The following is a 21402-nucleotide window of genomic DNA, read 5'->3' on the forward strand; positions in this document are numbered from 1 at the left end:
ACTATATACAAATTTAACAGTGCTACTACCAAAACCCTGCTACTCCTTCCAGATGATGTATTTCTTGTTTAAATAACTATAAATCTAAGTCACCATGTGAGCCTGCAAGCTTGCCTTTCACCTAGTAGAGACCAAAGTTTTCATTTTCATTCCAGAATAGCAACTTCCATTTTTCAAATAGAACAGGTTTATACTTTCTCAGTAGAAATTGCCTACAAGAGCCCAGCCTACCATCAATGAAACTGTCTTCAAATGAAAACAGTGAAACATATTGTATAGCTATAGTAGTTACAATTGCATTATTTCTTCTAGGATATCTCACTGAATAAAACATGAATCCAAGCCAAGGATTCTTTTTGGTTTTTTTTACAGACAGGCATTAAAACAATCCAGTCACTACTTTACAGATAAAGCTTGCAATACTGGGGGAGAATGAAAAGGAGGAAAAGCAAGGATTCCTTTGTTTTTCTAAAACCAATTAGCTCATTTTCATCCACAAAATCATTTAATTCAGTATTACATTTAATTTCAAGGTGTCTTTACTTCTTAATATACATGTAAAATAATAATACTGGCTCCAAACTTCACAAGCTGCCTAGAATCTTATTAGTCATTTGACCATACCAATCTTGTACAGATGTAAAGTCACACTGATTTGAGATTTTCTTGCATCTCACTAGCAAAAAAATACTGTTGGGGTAAAAGTGATCCTGGTGAAACCTCCAGTAAAACAGGTTAATGGACCACAACTACAGATAAGATTATGACCTGTGTTGAGTGTATTTTCTAAGCAAACAGATGTTCTTGCAAAGCCGTATTTATCATATAAATAAATATTATTATAAAGCTGCTAAATAATTTACATCTTACAGCCTCATGCACAGCCAAAACTTCAGGCAAACCCTACCAACATTTTGCTCCTTGCCTTTTCACCAAATTCACACTGCCTTTATGTTTTTATCTAATGGAGAGAAAAGAAGAAGAAACAAGGATATTCCTAGCCCCTAAGTAAAGCTGGGATATGACGCCAGAATGTGTTTAACTATAAAACTTGCTTTTCTAAAGACTAGAAAATTAAAAATAATTGGTATTGGCATTAATGATTTCACTATTTTCATGAAAAACTGCATAAAACTGACTGAAGACACAGTGCAATGAAAATAAGCTCCTTATAATCCAGAGTCAGACTGAAGCTTTCAGCTGGGTCATGCCTGTACCTCTTCATACAGAACATCATGAAACATGCACCCCATTTTTACTTAGTTCATGGAAGCTGGAAAGGGATTTTTTCCCTTCCTTTTATTTTTTTTTTTAATTTTAGTAAGAACACTAAAGTTTGTACATTTAATAACCTCATTTCTAAAATGGCACCTGCAAGAACACTTTCCGGTAATCATTAAAAAATTAGACACAATTAAATACAGCTTTTAAGATTCTAATCAGGATCAGAAAGATAAACAGACTGCGTAACTTCTGACAGAGCTCAATGATGCTTTCAAGATAAAATACAGGAGATTCTAAAAATAAATAAACAGAATTCTTCTGAGGATGTCACCTGGTGCTCGTCTGACCCTTCTCACTGAACTGATTCAACTCACTCCACAGCCAGTAACTCCCTAGTTTTGCCTCATTTGTTGCCAGTTTAGTTAACGAAAACTGCTTATCACCAAGTCATTCTTTACTTTGCACAAGCAAAAAGTAACAGCAGGAAAAGGATATTCCCTTTTCAGTGACAGTGGGTCATTGTAGCTTGAAACAGTTTTAATACTTCATCTTAAGTTTTTAAGACTTAAAAAAATTAGGAAAAAATCACAACATGAAAAGGGAAGGCATGAGAGGAAAGGAAGGAAGCCGATTTGGGACAACTTGCATTATTTCTAGTTTTCTTGCTTTATACATGCAGATTATTCATGGACTTTTAATCACAGAATTGTCCTGGAAACACAAAGACACATAAATTTAGATTAAAATATGAATAATTTAATATGTAAGCCTTAGTTAAACAAACACTGGCAGTGAGCCCGTCCAAAAACCTCAGAATACATTTTATAACCCTGCTCCATTTTAATGAAGAGTTGAAGATGCATGCACACATTGTACTACTATATATGCACAACTGCTTACTTTGGCTGTTTCTAGGTCTCCCAGTAAGGAACAAGAACTCAATGCACAAGTCCTTTGCTTTTCCAAGGCTCAGCTTCAGGGGTTTACAGGCACACATTGCTGGTGTCCTTACAGAGTGAACTTCTTACAACTTGCTTGAGCAGCTGGTACTCAAGTGACACAACAGCCTTCTCAAAAAGGGATGGCATCAGGATCTCAATACTACACTGTATTTCAATTTTAAGTATGAAAAAGACAGAACAATCATTTCCTAGTCAATCTTCTCCATTGCCACACATCACAGTACAAATTAGACTAGAACTACAATACAAAAATATTAACTTAGATATCATTAAATTTAAGAATATAACTTTAAAGTGTATTCAACCACTTAACGTATACTAGCTTGATGAGGAAAGAACATCATTCCCAGCCATGCTACCAGTTAAAGCAGGCATGGACTTTAAAACATTTCAGAAGTTCAAAAATCTGACGACTCTTCTTAAGGGATATCAATTCCATTTTAGCCAGGCACAATGAATTAAAAAGAAAATTCTATTTCTGATTGTACTACAACTTACTATTTTAGTTCTTGTTCGGGTTGCTGGCATCCCTTAAAACATAAAGGGCTGTACTTGGAATATTATGTATTCTTATCCAGCGACTGAAACAATGTTTGGGTTTTTTTTTAAAGTCAGGAGTGGGCATGGAAAGGACATTTTATGAATCTTCCTCAAGAATGCAGCTAATTCATGCTTACTATAATCACAGAGAAAACTCAGAGACACAGGTCCAGTTTCCTACATTCCTGAAAAACATTGCCCTACATCCATGAAAAGGGAAGCTAAGCAAAACATGTATGTATGTATGTATGTATGTATGTAGTAATAAATGTTACATTACATACATATTAAAGTCAGACACTACTGAGGAGCTTATGAGAAATATGCCAACAAGCTTTCTTCTGTTCACAAATAAGGATGCTAACATCAGACTCAATTTTGCAGAGACTTATTAACAGATGTTTCTCTAGGTTCAATCACAGAATTAGCAGGGAAGAGTATTTCAGTGTTTGCACACCATTTTATAAAACTCACATCCAAAACAGCACCTAGCAAATTCTACTTGCAGTGTATTTATATCTTCTACAAACTATCCTACAAGCTTTTATGCTGCTTTACTAAGGAACAATGCAAACATTTCTGAAGTTACTGTCTGCACTCACTGCTATGTGAGGTATAAATTCGTATTAGAAACAATTTTAACCTTAACCACTACAAAATAATGTGTTCATTGTCCAAGAATTTATTTTCTTCTTGAACAACAAATGGACATCATTTTACAAAAAGCACTATTGATTTCCCAGCCTTCTCTTTCTTTATGCCCAAAAAGAACATCTGAAATATTTATAGAAAAAGAAAACACTTGATGACGCCATTCTCCTTGTCTTTACGATGTTTCTTGCAGGAATCCAAAATTACTGATTGCTACGAATTAAGGATCTACAAGGACCATGTTAGGAGTTGCTCTTCTTTTATCATTTCCAAGCCACTAGACAAAAAAGTAGCACATGTGACCTGGTCAACTACTAAGTGCTAGAGCACATCATCACACAAGGAGTGTGGGTGCCCATCCCACCTCTTCTGTCATAAGCTGAAGAACGTGGTGTTGAAGATACCCATTATCCACCGCATTTCTGGTACAGGCTGCCACTTCATATTACTTTAGAAATCCAGGGTTACAGCAGAACATTTACGTCAGGATTCAGTCTGTATTCCAAATATTGTCTGGCTGTTTTCGACATGGTTTTATTCATCATCTCATTTTTATTGCAGTCTTTTTTGCAATTTTTATTTCAAAGCACATTCACTTTTCCAAAGCAGGAAGAGGATATACTTTAAACCACAAAGACTGCGTATAGCCCCAGCACAGAAAGATTCAACCTTAAACAGGACCTTTAGAGTCCACTGTAACTCAAATGCTGAACCACACAAAGATACTTAGCAAGAATCATAGTGCTCTAGTGTGCTACAGGGGGCATAATTAACTGTACAGTTTGTGTTTTAGTTTAGATTCACAAGTCAACTTTAAGCAGTAAGAGCTATCTTCTAGAGGTCCATTCAGATTTCTACAGAGAATCAAAATGAGATGATTACCATATTAAAACTTTTAATTAGTATTTTGCATCATTTACAAACTTGTTCATTATGTTTATGAAGGTGAAAAGGAACATCCCCAGTAGCTATATATTCTTCAATCACATCTATTGCTTAATTTCACAATTTTATAGAACATCACCAACACCATATGTGCAAATAAATACATGCAACTAGAATTACTGCAGCAAAATGTTAGTTTTCTCCATTACTAATAACAATGCCATGTTTACAGTTCAAAGATCCATTAGAGAAGGATAAATAGAGCCATTTTCTCATTCCACCCTAACAGTGCACCAAAAAAAATGGCAAGCGTATGTTTTCCACTCCTTCCAGCAAACTTCTCCCTCTTAGATTTACAAGATGTGTTTATACTGTCCTGTGAATTGAGCTTTATTTTGAACGTCTGTAAGAAGATATTACAATTCATTTTAAGCTTAGATGCTTTAATCAAACCTCACTCCGTATCTACCCATTGCTCACAATGTTCACTCACTAGAATACTCAGGTTGCTTTGAAATCAACAATTATTCTGGACTGCAGCCAGTTAGCAACACTGCTTTGCAGAAGACATTACTTTGCAAACAGACCTGCCAGCTGGCCTACCAAATCCCGAGACTGCAGTACAATGACCTGAAGAGTTTGACATACTGGTTGAACTGAATTCCCACACTGCTAATAGTTCTGATGAAAGAGGTCTCCCTAGATTTTCTTCCCCTAATACATAACTACAGTCAGCTACAAGAGGTAGCCACAAACCTAGGTATCAGTTAAGGGTTTTTTTAATTTATATGGAACAAAAACCAATTATAAAAAAGGAACAGTCAATTCTGTGACAAAGCCCCTGCTTGGTTTCACTTAAATGCATTTCCTGAAACTTAAGTGAGAAATGTATTACTTCCTTCAAGCTCTCTAGGACAAGAGTAACCTGTTACATTTGTAAAAGCAGTAATGGTACACGTTTTGCTGTCTTACTGAACAAAATCTAGCATGAAAAAAAAAACCAAAACAAAAACAAAAACTAAACACAACCACAAACAAGGAAAAAAAATAAACTGCTTCTAAGTCATTCCACATACAATATTGTTTCTATTATGACTTCAAGCACAGAGCTATGTGGTAGAATATGTATTTCTACTTTGGCAGTTAGGCACCATTTCCCACTTAGCTATGCATCACTTCTGGCTTTTGCTGTCACCTTTAAGACACGCATCACTGGTTTTCAAGGAAAGGGACAAACAGAAGATTCAAGCAGCCAGAAACAAAGATAAAATTCAGAACCATTTCATAGAATCATAGAATAGTTAGGGTTGGAAAGGACCTTAAAATCATCAAGTTCCAACCGCCCTGCCATGGGCAGGGACACCTCGCTCTAAACCATATCACCCAAGGCCTCGTCCAACCTGGCCTTGAACACTGCCAGGGATGAAGCATTCACAACCTCCCTGGGCAACCTATTCCAGTGCCTCACCACCCTAACAGAAAAGAGTTTCCTCCTTACATCCAATCTAAACTTCCCCTGTTTAAGTTTTAACCCATTACCACTTCTCCTATCACTACAGTCCCTAATGAAGAGTCCCTCTCCAGCATTCCTATAGGCCCCCTTCAGATACTGGAATGCTGCTATGAGCAGCCTTAACAAATGTAAACAGCAGCCTATTTGGGTATAGTTACTGCTTTGGCTTGGTTTAATTTTAAACACAATAAAATTAGGCTGCAGACTGTTTCCACTTTCAAGCATTTTTCCCCATCCTGTTTGGGAAGGGGAAAAAAAATAGTATTTCATGCTTACAAAACGAAATCCCATAAACCCAATGAGAACGACATTTTGGTTTATACCCCTGGCACCAAAATGTATAATTAAAGTCACAGCCTTTTAGTGGCCAGACACATTATTAAGAGGGTTTTTTTCACCCATATCTGTCCTTACTAAAAACACAAACTAGTCCCATTCTCATTAATCCAAATCTGATTTTAGAATCTCCCACACCTAATAAAGGCAGCCATAAAACATTTCTGTTCCCCAAGAAGCTAACCTACAAATATTTATACAACTGCCCCACTACTGAGATAAATGCTTTCGAAGAAAGCGTAACAGTGATATCAGAAAGTCTCTCATAGGAGTGCTCTGATCATAAAAATGGAAATTAAAGAAGTTTAATTTCTACTGCTTAAAGCTGCTAGAAAAGCACTTCAACTGCAACATCAAAGAGCTTCTGTGGAAAAAAAAATATCACTAATGCATTTTGCTCTTGGTCTTTCATCTCAGATGCTGATAGATGCACTACAGAGCATTAGCTCCCCCAGCTGACTATTCTCATCTGCTGTTTTTTCCCCATTACTACGGTCCAAAGCATATTATTAAGACAATGTGCTTTATAACAGCATTAAAAAAATTAAGATAGTTAATTTTGCAACAACTGGCAGCTACCCTAAAACAAGATCTAACCTAGAAGGTATAAAGAACTCATTTTTTTAGATCTCAAGAGAGTTTTCAGAGGTGAAGAAGTTCTAAGCTAATTTAAACAGGATTTTTTTTATGCTCTGTGGAGAGAAAACAGCAACACAGAAAGATGTATTCAGGAAATATACTGCACTTTGAAGTTTATTTCTTGTGCACACTGCAGGAAGATAAAAGAACAGAAGCATTGCAGGGAATCTAAATTTAATTTTACATCATCTTTATACCACAGATTAAGACATGATAATAAGTACTAATTTTAATTTTGTGTGGAAGCAGCAAAGAGGAAATGTGTTTAAGGAATGAACAGTCTGAAGATGAAACAGAGCTCACAGGATATCTGCACAGTCAAGATGATGACCAGAACATCACTGAAAAACAGATTAGGATAAAACTTTACATTCTATTCCACTCCACATTCCAGAGTATCGGGTTAAATTCCTGGAGAGGTACAGCAAGAAATCAATGCATCTGATAGCACTTAAGAAAAACACAGGAGACAACTAACAGCCCACACAGATCTGTCAAAAAACAAATTGTGTTCAGTCACTCTCACTGCCTTTATGATAGTGCAACAGACCTCAGGGATAAGGAAAAATTAGGTGTCATATTGTATCAGAAGCCCTTAAAGCCACTCTCATAAGACACTTTCACAGGCAAACAACCAAATAGTTCCACTGAATATCCTGCAACCTGGATGCAAAACCAATTGGAAAAGCCATGAATGGAAGTATTTAATTCAAAAATAGAAGGACATACTAAGCCAAGGTCCAATTATTTAATTTTAAATTAATATTTAATATTTTAGTTCCTAACCTGCATATTAAAATAGGTGCTGGTTACATATTTATAGAATCATAGAATAGTTAGGGTTGGAAAGGACCTTAAGATCATCAAGTTCCAACCCCCCCTGCCATGGGCAGGGACACCTCACTCTAAACCATATCACCCAAGGCCTCATCCAACCTGGCCTTGAACATTGCCAGGGGTGGAGCATTCACAACCTCCTTGGACAACCTATTCCAGTGCCTCACCACCCTAACAGGAAAGAATTTCCTCCTTATATCCAATCTAAACTTCCCCTGTTTAAGTTTTAACCCATTACCCCTTGCCCTACCACTACTGAAGAGTCCCTCCCCAGCATCCCTATAGGCCCCCTTCAGATATTGGAAGGCTGCTATGAGGTCTCCATATTTAAATGCTATGAGGCTGGGGACACTGGAAAGGCTCTAGAGAATGGGATCAGATAAGAGAATCTGGTCTAAAAGTGAAGACTGCATTTCAGCAGAGACACTTCAAGGTTTTAAATCTGAGCCAGTTCTGTACAAAGCAAAAGCTGACTAACCAGGAATGCTAAAAAAGCAGTTGTGCGACCTGCCCATCTCTGGCTTGGAAGTCACTATATGATACTGAGGGAGGGGGAAAGAAGAGGGAGAGAAGATGCAAAGAATACATTCATTTAATCTGAGTGTTATCTTAGAATTGGTAATATTCTGGGTAGCTGACACTGCACTTAAAAAATAAGTAAAAAAAAAAAAAAAAAAAAAGATGCTGCCCCACTAAAAGATGACAAAGGACACCCAGAGAAATGACAAATCACCACACACAAATAAAGGCTAAAAAGAAGAATCAAGAAAGCATGATGTCTGCCTTGTAAGTAGAAGGCAAATGTAAAGAGGAAGAAAAAAGACAAAAGAAACAAAAAACCAAACAAACAATAAAAAAAAACCCACCAAAAACACAACCACAAAAAACACCCTTTAGTGGATGGAACAAGAAGAAATACATAGAATTTTGAAAGCAACAACGGAACATTTTGGTCCACGTGAAAAGGAGACCCTTGAACACTCCCCAGAGAGAGACAGAGTCTGACTGGTTAAGATGAAGAAATTCAACAGCAGGTTTTCACAAGAACCAAGTAGAAAGGAACCAGTAATTCACTGGACCTTCCAAATCGACATCAGATGTATCACTGACATACAGAAACCTTCAGCTGCAGCTACTGAAAGGACAGATCTTTAATTTGATGTCTAAGAACAAGTGGTATGTCTTGAACAGTTAAAATTACGCAAATCGAAACAGACAAAAGGCTGAATCTCAAGGTTGGGGGCTTCAGATTAGATATTTCTGACAGTACCAAAAAGTAAATGGTGTTCTAAGGAAACGTATATGTTTGCAATACTAAACATAAGCTAGGAGAACATCCAAAAAGGAAAATGGGAAAGACAAAACAGAAAACAGAGCTAGTAGCAAAAGTTTTTAGCTATCAGGTAAGGGTTAAGGCCATACCAAACATCCATGAAAAAGAAGACAGTTTGAAGAACTGAATCCTACTGCCCTCACCACAGAAACAGAACACAGATAAGGGTAAGTTGGAAGAAAACAGTGAATTGTTAAATTTTCTTCAAAACTCAAATGTTTTCAAAAGAAAGATTATGAACAGCCTAAGTGCATCATCAGTTTCAATGAAGCAGACTACAGCATGGCAGAAATTCCCAGAATTTAAGGGCAAAACTAGGGTCTGGTTCTGCTGAGATCGGTACACAGGAAATAGGAATGCAAGATGCTGAGATGTGTAAATTAGAGGTTACCTTGTGATAGGAAAAGGCAGCCTAGTCTGATTTGAGAAACAGGAGAGAACAGCAAAATGAGCATGCCAGACCTATTCCAGGAGTTAGAAGTTAAAGGTCCTAGAATACGTGGCAGTTATCTAAAAATGAATTAGATAAGTGACAGTTCCTATAAGAAAAGTTCTACAAAAAGGCAATGAATAAAGAAGTTTTGTTCATTGTCATTTTAGGGAACAGAAGGATTGAGCAACAGCTGAGGAAAAAGCCAAGTTCACTGAATGAAAGAAGTGTTAATAATTACAGAAATTAACATGTAAGTTAAAGTCACAAGGAATGAAAAGAAAGATAATTTAGACTTGTGCTAATAAAGAGTTTCCTTTTAAGGAAACATTATTCCAGATAATTTATAGTAACTGGCAAGTTAGTTGCCAATTCAGGGGACTCCTAACTATTGAGCAAGATACCAGTATGACTAGGCAACTTTTGACCCAAATTTCTCCTTTAATGCTACAAAGCACAAGCTGACATGTATTAGAAGAAAAAGAAAGTGTAAATAAAACTCTAAAGAGAACACTGTCACCAATTTTCCTAAATATCTTAAAGCAATTACTGAAAGAAGCAGAATATATTAGATGCCTATTTATATTTCAGAAGAATGGAAATACCCAGATTAAGATCTAGGAGTTACTATGCAATATGACAGACACAGCCTTGAAGGGCAAGAAAAAGATAAGCTGCATACAGAGTGAAGGAAAGAACAGATTTACTCTATTTTTATAGCATCGTGATTATTTCCACAGTGTCAGGTATAAGCCCAAATATGTGAACAATAGGAAGCTCAACACCTTAATTCAGGAATTCCTAGGAACATCAGTGATCCAGGTATCTTGCAGTTTTATTCAAACCTAGACACATTGAAAGCTTTTTAATAATAACTTGTGGCAGTTGCCATAAATATTCTCATTACATCAAAATGCTATCAGAACATCATATCAATAAACCAAGATTTATCTCATACCTTGAAGGTCTAACAGCACTATTTTAACAAATAATGTGTAATCACTCAAGGGCTTCTGATATGGGCATGCATAACCAACTAGAAGAAAAAAGGGAAAAAGAGAAGTGAAAAGGTTGGGTAGGAACAGGGGGATAAACAGGTGGCACATACATAGCAGGGCATGTGGAAAACCACATAGACAGACAATCTCACTGACAAAATTACCTGAAAAAATAGGGCTTGGGCATAATGTTAGCTGACTACAATCAGGTCTTGTAACACAATCTGGTAGAAAAAAATCAGGCACTCCTAACTTAAAGGAAAATATCAGATGCCCACAGCTCATGGCAAGAAAGAAAACAACTTTCTAGTTAAAGCCAAGTGTCACCTATCTGTAAAGCCATTTACTTCGCACAATTCTTTCATATACTAAACTTACTGAAGAGATTAAAATACTTTCTCTAATAACTAATAACTATAGTATTTAAAATATTAATTAGATTTCCCTTTAAATATCTTAAAAATCTGTATTAGTGGCTTTTACTGCCAGAAACTGTCAGGCATCATTGCTGTAATTACTCATTTATAGTAAGATTTTAATGCTTTAATTTCCTAAATTGATGTAAATCTCAGTGGCACACCTGTGTTTGCATATTCTCTTTGATGGGCTCTGTCACCTTAAATGTCAGCATTCACTTAAGTGCTGCTTAAGGATTTCCTGTGCTCCCTATGTGCTGACTGCACACAGACTATTTAATGTGCCCTGAGAGCTGAAAACTACATGCCATACATAAAAAGCTTCACTATTTATCTGGATTATGATAGCACCATCCCTTAAAACTCTTCTTTTTTCCCCCCCAAATATAGACTGTAAATATTCTGAAAGACCTTCAGAACCATTCCACAATTCTTCTGTTACTATGATAGAAAGCCACTGAACATACCAAAGGAAATACTCTCAAAGTATAGATAAAAAATTAGCAAACTTTAGAAATGGGGAACAGATTACTAAGTGTTTCTTGCTTATTTAAAAGAAAAAAAAATGGAAACAATTATACATCAGAATCATCTTATATTGAATGTTCTATACTAAAGTGTCAAGAAAGGCAATGTAGCACTTCTTTCAGGACAAAGACACATCAAAAGCATGGAACTCTCACATCACAGCTTAGTTTTAAGGCAAGACTGTTATCTGGTCTCTTCTCCCTTAAGCAGTTCCCCAAAATTTGGTGGACACCTGACAGCAAGCCACCTCTGAAGTATTACTGAAGACAGTATTATGGACTGAGGTCCACAAATTTAAGTGTTAAATAAGCTTTACTGAACAAGGCAACTGCAGAATTACTGAAGATAATGCTTTCTAAACTTCCTGTAAGTCCACTGCTCTAAGCTGAACTAGATGCTTTTTACAAGACAGCAGGATTTTAACTAACATGAAGCAAGCACCATTCAAATACCTGTTTTCTCAGGCAACAGCTAGCATCAAGAGAAATACCCCACAACTGGCTACCAATTAGGCGACACTGCTCTAAGAAAACTGTGTTTTAAATAAGCTAGTAAATAGCTATCAAAATATTATTTCCTAAGAGTATCGTAAAAATGTCATGTAACAAATGCTGCTCCCAGGCCAAGCCTAAAACCTCCCAAATCAAGCCTAACCACTCCCAGGAAAATACATGGAAGGGAATTGTATGAAATAATGTATCACAGAATGAATGAGTGAGTATGTATGTAAAATAATTTGTTTGCCCTCAAAACTTGTAACTCCTGTGAAAGTTCAAAAGTTACATTTCTTCGGTGCTTTTCATGCTGCTGGAAAGGAGGCTATATTGTAAACATCACTTTTGACACCATGGTTCAAACACAACTTCTTTCAGAAAAAAACACAGGCTAAATACTGAATTGTTTAAATTTTCAATACAATAATTTTGAGGGGAAAGCAATGCAAGGTGTACAAATAACTGTTAGGATAGAAATAATCGTCAAAACTGAATGTTTTAATTTTTTAAGATATCTAAAAATGTTTAAGAGTGTCTGAGCAGCACAAATCTTAAATATTCGTTTTCTAACGAAATACTAAAAGCTTTAAAGCTGTTTAGAAAATAAATAAGAAATTACAGAAATTAATTAGTTAAGACAATTAGCTTCAGATACAACAAAGTACACCAGTTAGTATTATTTTCTGTATTATTTGCAGGCAAAACAGCATTTCATTAAAGCAATATGTGCCCCTTCCCTCCCGCCCCCCCAGAAAAGTGAGGTTTGGTGTTCTGATAAAGAGTCTGGCACCCATTACACTACACAGAATACTTTAACCAAAAGAAAATAGTTGCAGTACTGCCCCAAACACTGGCCAAAATGCAAAAGCTGAAGCAAGCTACTGTCAGAGTTGCTGAATACATCCTATCAGCAAAAGCAAGTATTTAGTTATTTTAATAAAACTTTGCCATGTATTTCGCTCCATCAGCAATATACATGTTAGTCACAGGACAGAAGAAATCCTATTGTAAAAATTAAAACTCATTTTCATTGAATTTAATTTCTATTTTTAGTTTCAGAAAGCTCTTGCTCTTTGATTAAAATTCTCTTTAATCATGAGATCAGACCTACTATCACTTCAAGCTCTCCTCAGCTGGCTGTCATATAAAAAATTCAGAAAGTCCAGTATTTTTTTCTTCTACTTGCTAACAACTTCAATCTTCACAAAAAGTTTCTAAGTAAGACCTTGAGTGCTAAAGTCTTCAAAGAAATAAATATATTAACAGCTGCTTAAATATTATCCCCAAGTGGGATTGAAGACTTCTTGATTCTATAAAGCAATAACTTTCAAGCCATGATTCATAAAATCTCAAGAACTACTCTGCAAAACCCCTGCAAAAATTATATAAATACATCTCACTTTCTCACGCATGTAAGCAAACATGAAAGGGAGAGAAGTGACAGATATGTCACTGTTTGGGTTACTTTGCTGGTGCTGTAAATGAAGATAACTGTGACAGAACTGTACAAAGTGATCTACTTACACCTCCTCCCCACAAAAAAAAAACACAGTTCTTTTATTAAATGGGGAGAATTGCTTCTTACACTGTTTCACAGGATTGTTAACTGGACACAGCTATGCCAGTCTACACTGTAGTCTAAACTTCAGCAGCTCCAGCCTATCTCAGATTACAATTCTGAAACGCAGAACTGTTATCTAGAAAATGTAAGGCACCTGTCTTCTCTTTAAGGAAATTTCACTGACTTTCTTAGGATATCTTCAGCAATTAAAATCCCACAGTAGAATTTCTACCTGTTTACCAATATAGAAACTGAACTGTAATATCAGAACTAATTCATTTTCCTGAAGACCATTCCCCTTTCTGACAGGTGTTGCACAAAGTCTGATTTTCATGCATCCACAATAAGGCATAAAAACTTGTAACTTCTAACAGAGAAGTATGAAGAGTATAGTTGGTCTTCACTTCCTTTATAAAGCCTTTTACAAAAACAACATTGAGAAAAAGAATACTGCTTTTACAGTGGCCTTAGTTTTAGTGGCCCCTTTACAGCACCATAGAGTTTACATCTGTTTCAGACATGTACTGAATCCTTAGTAATATTCAAATGTTTTATACATGATCTTGCAAGGAGGGATTACTTTTGCTTAAATTCCCGCTGGAATTGGAAGGCGGGGAGGGAAGTAGAAGCAGGGAAGTGTATTTTCAATGAAATGATGCTTTGTCGCCTCAACAGGCGTAGGAAAGCAATATCTTCTTAATCATTTTGACATATTGGAGGCACATTCAACAGCACAGAACCAATCCATACTCCTAGCTATTGCCAGCAACCTGCAAACATTAATTTATTCTCACAAGGCTGAATGCTGGAACTGTGACAGGACAATATGAGACTGGGGAATAAGCAACGGAAATCTAGCTCCACAAACACACCGCTGGCTGACAGGTCTGTTGAACCAAAGAATGACATTTCTAATAGTCTGTCGAAGACCCAGGAAAGCCTGTGTGTTACTGTGTAGCTAGACAAATTCATTTTCAACACTGCACAATTACCTTTAGCCATCAACACGCGCCGGTGTCAGATATTTTAATTCAGGAACATATCATGCATGTCAGTCACGTATTTTAGAATACTTCAGTTCTTCTAATTAAACAGTATTTTAAGAGAAAGTTTTTTTTCAGTAGTGATGATGGTACATTAGTTTTTATTAAGTTTGCTTTGAGAGCTACAGGCAAAGCTGGAGCTTTCTAAAAAAAAAGAGTTCATAGCTATAGTGCAAAATTTTATTGAAGTCATTAACACAGAAACTGCAATAGACATTTTCAATTAATCCACTCAAGACAAAAGAAGCAGTATATAACAGCAGGAACTCATTTGTAATGTCCCTAAAGCATCTCAAAACCCACAGTAGTTTGACTACACAGCTTTGGTATTTTCAAGGGTTTTCATAAGCTGGTAAAGAACTAGAATGAGTTTAAGTTACAAGGGGAAAAAGCTTTGAATCTAAGTTCTAATGAGAAAGCAACACCTGTGGAGTAAGGGCATTTACAGAATTTTGGACCCAACTTTTATTCTGCATTCTCTTTAGCACGTATTTAATGGGCCAAAATCAAATAGTCTAGTGAATGAAAATAACAAAACTTACGTAGACTTCATACACACACATGTACCAATAAACCTGTTATTTAATTGTATATTATTTATTTTTAAATTATCCATAAATCCTTCAACACAGTAGGCAATTTTTAACTACCATATCTAATACCAGCTTGGTTTAGGGTTTTTTTAAGCTAAATCACTTTCTTGGTTACACATCTATAGCTGCAATAACTCACATAAGATGCACAAAAAAGCAGAATTGAAATTATTTTTAGCGTGCACAAACATACAACCATGTGTCAAAAACATACTTGCAAAGTAGCAACCTACTGGTTTTAACCCACAGTGACAACTACACAGTAAGTTATGTTCTTGTGCAAGCCATACATGATTTTCATATCTTATTATATTCTAATTATGCCCTCAACAGCTAAGATGAATTTTAATCTTCACATAGTTTTCCATATGTCAGTTTTATGGAATGGTACAATGTGCCCAGTCCCCAGCTCACTGTGGGGACCCACTGCCTTGGTTACTTTAGCAAGAAGCCAGCATCTTAAAAGCAGTTAGTAGATTGCAAAGCTTCTAGAGTGAAGTTTATGAATAAAGACATACGTTGACCAAAACTAATTTCCAACTAAGTCAGTAAACTGATGAGAGTGGACTGTACATATACTTTAGGTTGGAATCAAACACAGCTATTGCTTTCTTATTACAGAAACCCTTAAAAGGCGAATTACCAAATAATTCATCATTTACACCTAAAAGAAGGCAGAGTAATTGTGACCTGAGTGTCATTTGCCCTGATGGACATACAAATGCCACATCTGAAGAACACAGACTAGCTCTAACCTTTTCAGAATCCTGATTCAAAAATACCTATCAGCTTTTGCAAACACTGTTAACTTACCTTTGTAAGCAGACTCATCTTCTCTTGTTGCAGCACATAATTACATCACTTAATCCTCATTTCTGTGGCATGCACATGATTCTCCAGGTTCAGAAGTTATGTGTGGTTGGATTTTTAAAGCCATAACCTCAAATTTTATTTTCCAAACGGAAGTACTAGAACTATCTTAATGAGAATTTTAAAACACAACAGGCACACTCAACATGACACAAATGCAGGAAGTAACATACTTACAGCTTCAAATGATAAGTTAACGTGTTCCAGGAATTTCTGTCTTAAACTGTCAGTTAGTTCATTGAAGCGGTACCGCAAGAGATCCATTTCTTGTTGAAGAAACCAACGCCTGAGATCCTCACTGCAAGGAAATAATAAAAAAATAAAAATAACATTTTCTGGTTATGCATTCTCTTTTTCTCTATAAACTAGATGTCAAACATAGTGAACACAACATTTAATATAATGCTGGCTTTGGCATGGGACCCACAAATGGAGGAGCTTGGAAGAAAAGGCAGGAAACCTTCAGGAAGGAGCATTTGATCCAAAAAGGCTTCTGAAGAACCCGCACACTAAGAAGCATGACTGCAGATGTTTTGCACTAACAAAGGTAGAGCTGTGTTTGCCATGAAAGTGAGTGAAACAAGATTATTCTATCTCCTGGTCTTGACAGATGCAAATGACATTGCAAGATGTGAAAAGAGATGTGAAAGAACAGTATGGATGAGAGTATTCACTCAAGACTACATACTGTATCTTAGCAAGATTACATGGGAATAAGCTTTAAATTCTTGGATATCAGAAGGCAGAAGGACAGACAAGATTACATTACAAATTTAACTGACAAGAACGGTGCAGCTGGACGCTTCAGACCATGTAAAAAACCAAAACAATACAATATACACTAGAAAAACAGCTGATGTAAACTCATGCCCCTGGGTGGCACTGTTGGCCAACTGGAAACTTAAAAAAGGCCGTGCCGCAGGAAAACAAGCCTGTAAATACAACTGCCACAGGGAACTCAATTCAACCCTGTTTGCAGCTCTATTTATACCTACCTTAATTGCTCTCATCAATTAACCTAATGATTTTGTGAAGCTTATTTTTCTGACCCAATACGATAAAAGCTTAGAGAACAGTACATTCTCTTTGCCTCCCAATTTTATCTTTTGGGGAACATGCCAGTTTTAGAGCACAGAAATATCCCTGAAATAACTGCTTCTCAAGAAAGAATGAAGAATGGTAGGCACAGGATCACCTCACAGTGCTTACGTTACTATTTTCCATTTTATGAGTAAGCAGTAAGTCCACCATCTCAAAGAAAGAAAAGAAAAAAAAAAAAAAAAAAAGCTAGTTTAAGTAGAAACTGACTATCAAGCTGCTTTGTTGAAAACACTGCATCAAACTATCTGTATAGAAACAGGAACACAAAAATACATTTGCAAGTAGTTTTCAGAGTGCCCTGGAGCTCCAACCAAGGCCCCTCCTCCCTAAGAAGGGGTCTTTCCTTTCCTTCTAGACAATAAAGCCAGGCTCTTCTGATTCTGTGGCCAAAAATAGCTTTTATTTATTTCTGCAAAGTGGTTCACCTTCAATGAGCTGCCCACCTCTGACCTGCCTAATTATTACGATACTTCCCTGAAACACAGGGTTTGAACCAAGTCTCCCATTTATTTCCTAATCAAGCACTCAGTAAATCAAGTAAGTGCTTATACAAATAATAAGGATCCTTTTATAAAAATATAGCTTGCAGAGAAAAAGAAAATAGTCCAATTATCTGCATTTGTTATCTGGAATCAGGAGATTCCACAGCAATATAGTGATACAACACATGGTGGGGATAGATGGGCAAAGCCCAGATGTTTTCTGAAAGGGCAATACAATGGGATGTGCATAATCCAGGAAATGTCAGGGTGTTTAACGTCACCCAGGGCCTGCCATGGTGAGGTTTCCTCCATCTGGAGGCTTTTGAGGCCTCTGCTACCTCCTGTTCTGATCAGATGGTCTGTAGCTTACACCTACCATATTGTTAGCCACCTTGGTCTCTTCTCTAACACTTGCCCCAAAACATTCAACTGTCTCATCACCTATTTCAAGTAAAAGCCCCATCCATTTCAGCTCCATATCTTGGCTTATAGCACAGTCCCTCCTCACCTTCCCTGTGTGTTTTTGCTTATAAATTTTTTTCTATCCATAGCAGCACTGTCAGCTACCACAGTATCATAACATGTAATCTACCACACTCACCTAATTTAAACTATATTATAAATTGAAATGCAGTTGAATTAACAGTTCAAAACAGTGTAAACTTCGAATTTGCCAGTCTTAATTCCAAAGAAGGACTGCAAGGGCAAGGAGTCAGGACTTCACATTAATGCAAAACAAAGACGCTAACAGACATAAGACACTGACAACCTGTATAATTTCATCCAAAACCTACAGCTGAAGCAAAAGAAATGCACTCGACAGGACCAACTTTGTCCTTGAGACTTCACATGACAAAAAACTGCAGTGCAACCATCCACAGCAATGAATCTGCAAAAATCAGTAGAGGAAGCCTCCAACTCAGATGGTATTTTCAGCTTGCCAGAAGCAAGGCTCTCTCTTGAGACAATAATATAAAGCCTATTTACATAGAATCATAGAATCATAGAATAGTTAGGGTTGGAAAGGACCTCAAGATCATCAAGCTCCAACCCCCCTGCCATGGGCAGGGACACCTCACACTACACCGTATTACCCAAGGCCTCATCCAACCTGGCCTTGAACACTGCCAGGGATGGAGCATTCACAACCTCCCTGAGCAACCTATTCCAGTGCCTCACCACCCTAACAGGAAAGAATTTACTCCTTATATCCAATCTAAACTTCCCCTGTTTAACTTTTAACCCATTACCCCTTCTCCTATCACTACAGTCTCTAATGAAGAGTGCATCCCCAGCATCCCTATAGGCCCCTTTCAGATACTGGAAGGCTGCTATGAGGTCTCCACGCAGCCTCCTCTTCTCCAGGCTGAACAGCCCCAACTTTCTCAGCCGATCTTCACACAGGAGGTGCTCCAGTCCCCTGATCATTCTCGTGGCCCTCCTCTGGACTTGTTCCAACAGATCCATGCCCTTTTTATGTTGAGGACACCAGAACTGCACACAATACTCCAAGTGAGGTCTCCCAAGAGCAGAGGGGCAGGATCACCTCCTTCGACCTGCTGGTCACTCTCCTTTTGATGCAGCCCAGGATACAGTTGGCTTTCTGGGCTGCAAGCACACACTGAAGCCGGCTCATGTTCATTTTCTCATCAACCAGCACCCCCAAGTCCTTCTCCACAGGGCTGCTCTGAATCTCTTCTCTGCCCAGCCTGTAGCTGTGCCTGGGATTGCTCCGACCCAGCTGTAGGACCTTGCACTTGGCATGGTTGAACTTCATGAGGTTGGCATCATCCCACCTCACAAGCGTGTCAAGGTCCCTCTGGATGGCATTCCTTCCCTCCAGCGTATCAATCGAACCAGCTCTTTGGTCAGTAATCAACAGTTTAAGTATATGCAGCAGTTAAATCTAAATTAAATTCTCAATCACTGTGAAAGCCTAACAAAAACTTAATACTGGTGTGCTTTAGTCTTACAACAGATGTCAAAAGGAAGAAACCCAAATCAATGTTCTATGCACAAGACACAAAACTATGCTTTTATTTTTAAGTATTACAAAATCTGGGTATTAATTTTGATCTCACGTATCCCTTTTGGCACAGCTGTAATCAGGTTCCTAGGAAGAAAAACCTGCTCTCTTTGAACCTACCTTTCTATTTAGTAGGCAACTCTAAAATAACCATAATGTCTGTAACAAAGAAATGTAGTATCTGTGTAGACTTTAATAGTAAAAGTACGACATAATCCAGAAAGTACTTACGACTGACAGTAAGCAAGGCGCAGTATGAAATGAGATATATGGTCTTTTCTTCTTGCTTCATAATCATCCTCAGCCAAAGCCTAAAGCACATATTGCTATTATTATTTCAGTTAATCTCTTCCAGATCAAATACACAATTTATCACTGATATTCAATAAAACTGCTTAATACTCATCTTTAAGACAATAAATGCAAGACTGTTAACAAAAGGGGCTATCCTGAAGAAATACATACTCTCAAAGAAAAACTACACTTCTGACAAAATCGCAGAATTTAAGTTTTAGGGATCATATTTCATCACTTCTACTTTTATTCAGAATTCTTGAACAGTGTAGAGAAAATAAAGTGCAATGTGAGTTCCCTATTTTGATTTTTACTTACTTTGTAGGGAAACTTTAGTTTCCGGAGCTCAGCCTGCAGCTTAGTTTTGTATACTTCATTACCTCTTACGTAGCTCACACCAAGGTTTTCAACTACTTTGAGCACTGGGAAAAACGGTTCATATTAGAGACAACATATTGAAAAGGAATCTAACTGCATCATCCCCTGAGAAATGCAATAACTGGAGTAAGGCCACAGGAATTGCTTTTAGAGGTATGGGGAGTAAAGGGGTAAGAAATACAGAAGATAACGTGTCACCCACAAGTGCTGAACAGCTCACCCAATTCTGGGATCCATACAGTCACCAAGGAAAGGAAGACAGCCAACAAGGAAAGGGAGACAGCCTACTCTGACAGATCAGTCTCAGAATGTTGCTTTCCACCGTAATGATGGAAACCTTGGATTCAGTGGTTTCCAGGAGGTCAGGGTAACCCTTGCCCCAAGCTACAGCATGAATCATTGTGCTGAGACATCAATATGTCACAACACCTAGAAAGGGAAACATGCTTATAAAACCCACCACTGTAAACCACAACCATACAGTCCTGACTGCTATATGCCAAACACTCATGAAATCAATCATAGCTCTCTGAAACACCTAAAGCTGCACATTTACCTCTAAAGGCAGTTCATTTCAGCATGAGCAGGCAGACAGTTCACATTAATAACAGGCAACGAGAGCATCTAAACCCGCTAAAAATGCATACAGCCACGACAGGAAGAATCAGAACTCCGAGGGAGGGACGTGGGGATGGAGGAGGGCCCAGCATGCTACTCACGCTTCAGGCGGTCGATGGCAAAGCTCTCAAACTCCACCAGAGAGATGCTTTCCGTGGGGGGCTCCAGGTAGAACTGCAGGCTGTGAGGGTACAGCTCCCGCCGGTCCCCGGCCAGCCGCGCCTGCCTCAGCCTCGCTCGACTGCTGGAGAACTCCATCTGACCCGCCGGCGGGCCTGGGGGCGACACGGGCGCTCAACCGAAGGCAGCACCGGGCGGAAGCGCGTACAGAACGGAAGGCAGCCGCCACCGGCCCCGGGTTCGCCCAAAGCCCGCCCGCCACCGCGTGCCCCGGGGTTCTGCCTCTGGCCCCCGCCCGCAGTGACAGACCCCCGCGTCCCCACGGCAACCACCCCCCACGCCGCGGTAACGCAGAACCCCCACCTGCAGCAGCGCACAGTCCTAGCGCCGCGACTTCCCGCGCACGGCAGGCCCCGCCCACTTCCGCCCTCCGGGCCCGCCCGACCACGCCTCCTGAGCTGCAATTGGCTCGCGGCAGCACCATGCGGGAGGAGTGTCCACAGCCAGCATGGCGGTTCCCGCGGCGGGCT

General features: G+C 38.2%; 1 protein-coding gene across 5 annotated transcripts in view; it reads right to left on the reverse strand.

Annotated features, from left to right (window-relative positions):
* The window catches only part of PRIM2 (DNA primase subunit 2), a 105531-nt gene extending 84426 nt beyond the window's left edge, over window positions 1-21105 (reverse strand). For all 5 annotated transcript variants that reach the window (XM_061347852.1, XM_061347853.1, XM_061347851.1 and 2 more), the window contains exons 1-4: window positions 20854-21105; window positions 20075-20178; window positions 19694-19773; window positions 16031-16151 (exon numbers count right to left, since the gene is read on the reverse strand). In XM_061347852.1, coding sequence (XP_061203836.1) covers window positions 16031-16151; window positions 19694-19773; window positions 20075-20178; window positions 20854-21010 — 462 coding nt within the window. In that variant the 5' untranslated portion in view covers window positions 21011-21105. The remainder of the gene's footprint in view (window positions 1-16030; window positions 16152-19693; window positions 19774-20074; window positions 20179-20853) is intronic.
* Between the last annotated feature and the right edge of the window lie 297 nt (window positions 21106-21402).

The sequence above is a fragment of the Neopsephotus bourkii genome, unplaced genomic scaffold, assembly GCF_033783945.1.
Source record: "Neopsephotus bourkii isolate Nb327-2 ecotype Australia unplaced genomic scaffold, CSIRO-AGI_Nbou_v1 NB_330, whole genome shotgun sequence".
Classification (NCBI taxonomy): domain Eukaryota; kingdom Metazoa; phylum Chordata; class Aves; order Psittaciformes; family Psittacidae; genus Neopsephotus; species Neopsephotus bourkii.